This window comes from Hyperoodon ampullatus (genome assembly GCF_949752795.1).
Source record: "Hyperoodon ampullatus genome assembly, chromosome: 11".
Classification (NCBI taxonomy): Eukaryota; Metazoa; Chordata; class Mammalia; order Artiodactyla; family Ziphiidae; genus Hyperoodon; species Hyperoodon ampullatus.
In genome coordinates, this window is record NC_136924.1 from 32987637 (window position 1) to 32994812 (window position 7176).

Genomic DNA, 7176 nt, shown 5'->3' on the forward strand with positions numbered 1-7176 from the left:
CTTTGTTTTTGGCTTTGGACTTGTGTGTGCTTGGAGGTGGCCGTGTGCTGAATCCGAGATCCTGGGGGCAGTCCGAGGCTGGGCGAGAGTGCCTGCTTCTCTCACTAGAGCCCCCTCTTGGCCGCATCCACCTCTCACTACCTGTTGAATGCAGGAGCAGGACATCAGCGTGGCTTCTGTGTCCCCGTTTACCGATGAGGATGGCACAGTGGGGGAGGCAGCAAGGCCAGGGTTCCCTGGCTAGCTGGGATGTGAACCTTGGTCTGTCCACCTCCAAGTCTGGCTCCTTTCCTTCTCCCAAGAATTTGATCAGCACGTACAGAAGAGGGGATGATGTTTCTGGAAGAGGTGTGGGAGAGAAAGGAGAAATGACCCTTTTCTGGGAGGCGGATACAGACATAACGGCAGAAGTACTCTCCGAAAGGGACTTTTTCTTTGAGTAAAGCTGAATTTACTTAGCCTTTTAGCTCAAACACTTCTGTGATGAGCAAAATATTAGAAGGGGTCATGAGATTTGTATCTGAGCTCAACCAAGTTAATGAATTAAATCTTGGGTCTAAAAGCCAATCAGAGCACTTACAAAGTTGAATGTGAATGTGCATCCTGCCCACTGCTGCTTCTCCCAGGGTTGTGCTGCTCCCTTCTCTCCTCCATTGAGCATAACTGGTCCCAGGACTTCCCTCTTGGTTTGGGGGGGACCGTGTTACGTAGTATCTTAATGACTGAAAAGTGTGGATGGGGCTGCATCTTAAGGCAGTTGGGAACATGGCTGTTTATTAGGTGAGAGGCTGGATTTCTGCAGAGAAGCCTGATAAAAGCTGAAATCTCTTTAAGTCTTGCCGACAGGCGGGGGTACCCTCAGAAGCTCAACGTTGGGAAGAACTCTGCTCAGAGTCCCCCCTTATTCACGTCCCTCCCTTCCTCTGTAGCATGCCCCAGGATTTGTCAGAGGCCCTGAAGGAGGCCACCAAGGAGGTGCACACCCTGGCGGAGAATGCCGAATTCATGAAGAACTTTCAGAAGGGCGAGGTGACCCGAGAAGGCTTTAAGGTATGTGGCCTGGTGGTACCAGCCCTGGCAGAGGGTATGTTGGGTGTGGGTGCTCCCAAGGCTCAGGGCAGTGGTATAAGTGGGGATGGGGACCAGGGATGCTGAGGGGCCAGATGGGCATGTTCAAGGGAATCTTTTTACAGATCGTGACATTGAGGCTCAGAGAGGGGAGGTGACTTACCCGAGGTCACACAGCACATTCACAGCCTGCTATGTGGTGTTGTGGAGGGGCTGGGGCAGTACTACCATCAGCTGACCACCTAGGCTCTGCTTGGCATTTTACTTAATTTTGAATTAGTGCCTCAGTCTTGATAAGGAAGATGAGGAAGGGTAGGCTCAGAGAGATTAAGTAATTACCAGAAGGTCACACAGCCAGTAGGTAAATGGGAAAGGCCAAAATGGAACCAAGGCTGGTTTCATTTCAGAGCTTATGGTTCTGACCTGGTTCTCATCTGCCTCTGAAGGCAAGGTGGAATGTGGGTTCGAGCCCGAGCGCATCCATTTCCTAATAGTAAGATTATGGACACCTCATCTATCCTCCCTAAGGTACCTTTTTCTCATCCATGAAATGAGATGTTTCAACAGCAGGGTTTTCTTTTCTTCTTCTTTTTTTTTTTGTTTGTGCTGCATGGCATGCGGGATCTAGTTCCCCGACCAGGGATCGAAACTGTGCTCCCTGCAGTGGAAGCTCAGAGTCCTAACCGCTGGATTGCCAGGGAATTCCCTGCAGGGTTTTCTTAAGTGCCCGTTGTACGTGAGGCACAGGTTTTGCCATTTCCCAGTACAACTGTGAAATTCATACAAATAGAAGGAAAGCATGTGGCGAAGAACCAGGCAGGTGCTGGGTGTGAGGAAAGCCTCGTTCGGGTTGAGCTGTGGGGCTGGGGAGCTGTAGCCCTCCACTCCCGACACCCCTGCCTTTTGCTTTCGGGAGCCTCTCCCACTTCCAACATGAGAGGTGCTTCAGTGAAGGGAGATGTAAGATGCAGCTCTAAGGGGTTGGGGCCCTGGGCTATGCCCTTGCTCCCTCGTCCCCCCCCCCAAAAAAAAAGCTGACATACAGTTGCTGAAATGAGGCTGGGGCAGAGGCAGTGGGGACGTGGCTGCTGGAGTATCCCATCCCCAGCCACTGTAGATTTTGGGTCTTTCTTCTCAGCCACTGAGTTCAAAGGCAGCACAAAGATCCATGAGAGGACCCAGTGCTCACTCAGATTATGCTGACGGAGGTAGCATTTTTTATCACCATGGCCTCTGACTCAAGTGCTAAGCGCCAGGCTGCACCTAGTGCTTTACCTGTGTCATCCTGCTGGACCTGCACACCAGCCCATTCCTGTGTGGTTGGATTATCCCTCTTTGCAGGAAGGGAACTGAGGCTTGACTTGTGCAGAGCCACTCAGACCTCACATTGCCCAGAGAGGGCGAGTGGCTTATCCATGGTCACACAGCTGAGGACTGGCTGAGCTGGGTTAGAACCAGGTCGCTCATAGTCGAAAGCCCAGCCTGTTCTGTACCAGGCTGCCTGGCTTTCTGCCCCGGTGAGAAATGGCGCTGCCATGAACGTTTATGGCTCAGAAATCATCTGGAAAAATCTCAACCGGAACATTTAACCTTTGTCCTCCTTCAAACTCAAACTAGAGAATTAATGTGTAACGGGAGTTCCCCGAACCAAGGAGCACTGGCCCTGTCCCCCAGCTCAGCTTCCAGAGGGGTCCTTTGGGGAGGAGAACCATGCCCTGTAGATGGTCATCCAGAGGTCAAAGGCCGGAGGTGCCTGGCATCTCCTATAAGTACTTTCATTCACGTACGTTTTCCAGAGCCAGGATGGCCCCCTTAGCCATGCCTGGGCTTGGCTCCATTTCCATTTCTTACTAGCTGTGTGACCTCCATGTCGCATACTCTCTCTGAGCCTTAGTTTCCTTTTCTGTAAAATGGGCACAGCTATGCCTTTGTTGGATTTTTCCAAGGATGAAGTGAGGCTGCGTGTTTTATCCAGTGTGATAAAAGGGTTTTAGGCCCAGACGGTGCATGATCGAATTTCTCTCTTGTGTCACTCCCTCTGGCTGCTGTGTGGAGGGGATCAGAGGGGCTGGCAGGAGGTGGGAGCCCAGCCCGGGGAGGTGACAAGGGTCCCTCTGAAGGCAGTAGTGTGAAGGGGCTGGATGGGGAGTTCTTATACCAACCCGCTCGCTCTGGTTTCAGCTGATAATGGCATCTCTGTACCACATCTATGTGGCCCTGGAGGAGGAGATCGAACGCACCAAGGAGAACCCAGTCTACTCTCCCCTCTACTTCCCGGAAGAGCTGCACCGAAGGGGGGCCCTCGAGCAGGACATGGCCTTCTGGTACGGGTCCCGCTGGCAGGAGGCCATCCCCTACACGCAGGCCACCAGGCGCTACGTGCAGCGACTCCAAGAGGTGGGGCGCGCCGAACCCGAGCTGCTGGTGGCCCACACCTACACCCGCTACATGGGTGACCTGTCTGGGGGCCAGGTCCTCAAGAAGATCGCTCAGAAGGCCCTGGACCTGCCCAGCTCCGGAGAGGGCCTGGCCTTCTTCACTTTCCCCAACGTCGCCAGTGCCACCAAGTTCAAGCAGCTGTACCGCTCCCGTATGAACACTCTGGAGATGACCCCCGAGGTCAAGAAGAGGGTCCTCAATGAGGCCAAGACTGCCTTCCTGCTCAACATCCAGGTGAGGGTCTGGCCGCCCTGCACGGCCGCTGCGTCCCCCAGCTGCTCCTCCAGGGACATTTCACGCAGAGCAGGGGAGGTGGGGGCCGAGGGTCACGGTTAGGGGCAGGGGCTTGGGGGCCAGGGTTCTAGTTCTGCCACTTACTGGCTGGGTGATGTTGGGCAAATCCCTTAATCGCTATGTACTTCAGTTTCCCTATCTGTAAAATGGGGAAATGACATTATCTCGTAAGAGTTGTGAGGTTTAAGCGGATTTAAATCAATCAGGTCCTAATAGCATGGCGTGGCATGGCATCAGCTGTCTAATATTAGCTATGGTTATTGTAGGTTTTGAGCGTCACCATTGTGGCACTCTGTGGCAATCCTCTGTGACAACATACAAGTTGCCTGTGCATTTGTGTGTAGCCAGGTTGGCACTGCAGGGGTTACGGGTGCTGCAGACATGGCCTCCGCCTTCTGGGCCTCTCAGCCCAGCCAGGGAGGCTGGATGTGTCTTTCTATAAGTGTCTCAAATCTAGGGGAAGGTGAGCTTCAAGCAAGGCCTTGCCTTGAAGGCTGACTTCTTGGGCAGGGCTGGGGGTGGGTGTGTTCCCAGGGAGGGTGAGGTTTCTTCTAATCCGGATGTTGTAGAATCCCATCGCTCTCCCCCCACCTGGAGGCCCCATGGGGACTGGGGCTCCCAGCTTATGCTCTCCCTGGCTCTTTATTCCCAGCCTGGGACCCCAGAAGAGCCTGGTCTGAGCACTCCTTAATGGAGCAATGCCCCTCCCTTGCATTCCCCTAAAAAACAACATCATCAGCCCCAAAACCTGGTCAGTCCTCCAAGAAAATCTGTCTTTCAGAGAGGCGGTATAGAAAGAATGGGAGGTTTGGAGCCAGAGCCCCGTAGGAGGGTTTGCTCGTGCTGCCTGAGCTCTGGGTTAGCCTCGGCCCCAGGCACTGAATCTCTGGGAGCTGCAGTTTTCTCATCTGTAAACCCTGGCTAATGAATACCATGGAGCACACTTACCAGGGGCGAATCTCACCAAGAGAATGGAGTGCCTGCTAGGGTACCACCCGTGACATAAGTTGCAGAGGGATGCAACATAAGGGCGTGAGTGGCCACGGTGAGCCCTGAATTCAGGGTGGCTATTACTGGGGAGTATTGTCCCCCAATACCCACAGGCAGGCGGGTCAGATGGACTTGTGACATCTTATCTCTTAAGCTGGATGAAAGGTCCATGGATGTTCAGTATCTTTTCCTGTGATTCTGGTATGTCCTAATGTTTCACAACCACACCTCAAACCTCCCTTCATCTGGCCGGTCCCCACCTCTCACAGAGACACGTGTCTTTTGTCTTGCAGCTGTTTGAGGAGTTGCAGGGGCTGCTGACTCAGGACGCCAAGGACCAGAGCCCCTCGGGGGCACCAGGCCTTCGCAGGCGGGCTGGCAGCAGGGCGCAAGGTGAGGGCTTCCAGGGGGCGGCATTTGGAGGGCGTATGGTGCAGCTCTCTGGCTCCAGCACCTGTTGACTCTTCTGTCTCCTCAGTGTTTTAAATGCGAAGTCGGGTGTGGGCAGAGGGCGTGGGGCCAGCCTTCAGCGGGTGACTGCAGCCACGTGGGTGACCCCTCCACGCCTCAGTCTCCCCAGTTCTAGAATCAGGGGGGTTGGGCTCGTTCTAGGTCACTGGCTCGAAAGGAAGACTTGCACACCGAGGACCCTCAGAAGTCACGGCAAAGCCCTCTCCCCTCTTAATTGAGGTTCCTTTGGGGGCCTTTTAATGGTTCCCACGCAGAGACGCCCTGACATGGGGCAGGGAGCCCAGGACAGCTGCTAGCTCTTCCCCCGCCATGGATGCAGGGAAGACATGTAACCTCGGGGTCGTGTCTCGTGTTAGTCCCTCCCTCACACTTCTCAGACAGTTCTCGACGGGGTGGCTGTGCTGAGAGAACATCTGGGAGACTTCCAAAAGCACCAAAGTGCTCCACCAAATGTCCCCTGACACCCCGTGGTGGCAGTGCGGCTTTGGGAGTTGAGGGAGGGGAGGGGTGAGGCTCAGCCACCTGCTTGGCAGGTCACCTCAGGTCCTGGGGCCACCCTTGCCCGCCTGCCCTGCGGCTTTCTCATGTGTGCTAGGCCCACGTCGACCCCTCTGTTGGCGGGATTGAGCCCGGGAACGTTGGAATGTGGCCAGTCCTGGTGGGATTGGCTACCTGGTGGGGGTGAGGGGACTTGGCCCTAACGCACTGGTTCTCAAAGTGTGGTCCCCTGGGTATCCCTGGAGGGTACTTCCTCACAATGTAGCCGAAAATGGAAGACTGGAGAGCTTGGAGAAGTAGTAAGCTCCCTGTCTTCGGAGGTATGTAAGCAGTGGCCAGAGGGCTACTGGTTTGCATTGAGCGGGACTGTACTAGACCCTGCTGAGGCCCCTCTGCTTTGTCTTTCTGTGATGTCAGACAGGCCCACCTCTGTCCTCCTGGTGTTGACACTGTCCCCTTTCTCCTTCAGACTCTGCTCCCACAGAGGCGTCCGGGGGGAAGCCCCAGCTCAGCATCCTCTCCCAGGTGCCACTCATGCGATGGGTCCTCACGTTCAGCTTTCTGTTGGCAACGGTCGCCGTGGGGCTTTACTCCCTGTGAATGTAAGCATGCTGGCTCCTGGCCGTGAACTCTTTTTGGAGAGGGACAGTCTCTTGGCCGACTTCCCTCCCTTGGGCAGGGGGAGTGGGAGCAGCTGTTGGGGTCCCTGCGTCCCTCTCTCTCTGGAAGAAAGGAGTCTGCGGCATCTCCCCCAACCAAAAGCACGTCCAGCCAATGACCTGAACTTTAGAGTGGGACGTGGGGTCCTGCCCAGCCCCGAGGGCACCCTCCCCACCCCGTTCCTGCAGCAGAGCCCAAAAGATGTAGCCAGAAGCGACCGCTGTCGTGAACCTCCAAGTGCCCTGGGTCCCCGGTCTCCTTGTTGACATGCTGTGACCGCCTGCCCCCTGGGCCATGGCAATTTTTGTATAAATATGCAAAGATGTTGTGTCTCGTGTTTCCGTCTTGCTTTTGTTGGAGCCGCTTTTCATTCCTGACTCGGCCTGAGCTGCGGTATTTTGTTGTGTTCTGTTTTGTTTTCATAACAGGGTTGGGGTGGGAGGGAGGGGTTTAACAGCACTGTGGCCTTGGTCACTAACTTTCATGTGAAATAATAAACTACATGGCTTAATAGTAACCTGAAGTGTTTTTCTTGGGCTCTGTTACCTTTGGGGAGCTGACTTTTCCTCACTTGTTTCTTGAAAGCCTGGTGGGGAGAAGGGGTGAAGGTGGGGATGGCAGGAGCTGGTCTGGGATGTTGTGCTCTGTTCTGAGGATGTGGGGGGGGACCTTTAAGCAGTCGGTGGGCAGGTCTTTGTGGTGAACCCTGCCTGATGCAAGACTCAGCTTTACTGAGGATGGGATTCCCTGTTAGGC

The 7176-nt window shown here is 54.7% G+C and overlaps 1 protein-coding gene across 1 annotated transcript; it reads left to right on the forward strand.

The window, feature by feature from the left end:
• Nucleotides 1-930: 930 nt before the first annotated feature.
• HMOX1 (heme oxygenase 1) lies at nt 931-6757 on the forward strand (the record flags this gene model as incomplete). The annotated part of the gene is made up of 4 exons (XM_079715030.1): nt 931-1050; nt 3250-3741; nt 5085-5184; nt 6230-6757. The coding sequence occupies 4 exons, from the start codon at nt 931-933 to the stop codon at nt 6358-6360; spliced, it is 843 nt and encodes a 280-aa protein (XP_079571156.1). The 3' UTR covers nt 6361-6757.
• Between the last annotated feature and the right edge of the window lie 419 nt (nt 6758-7176).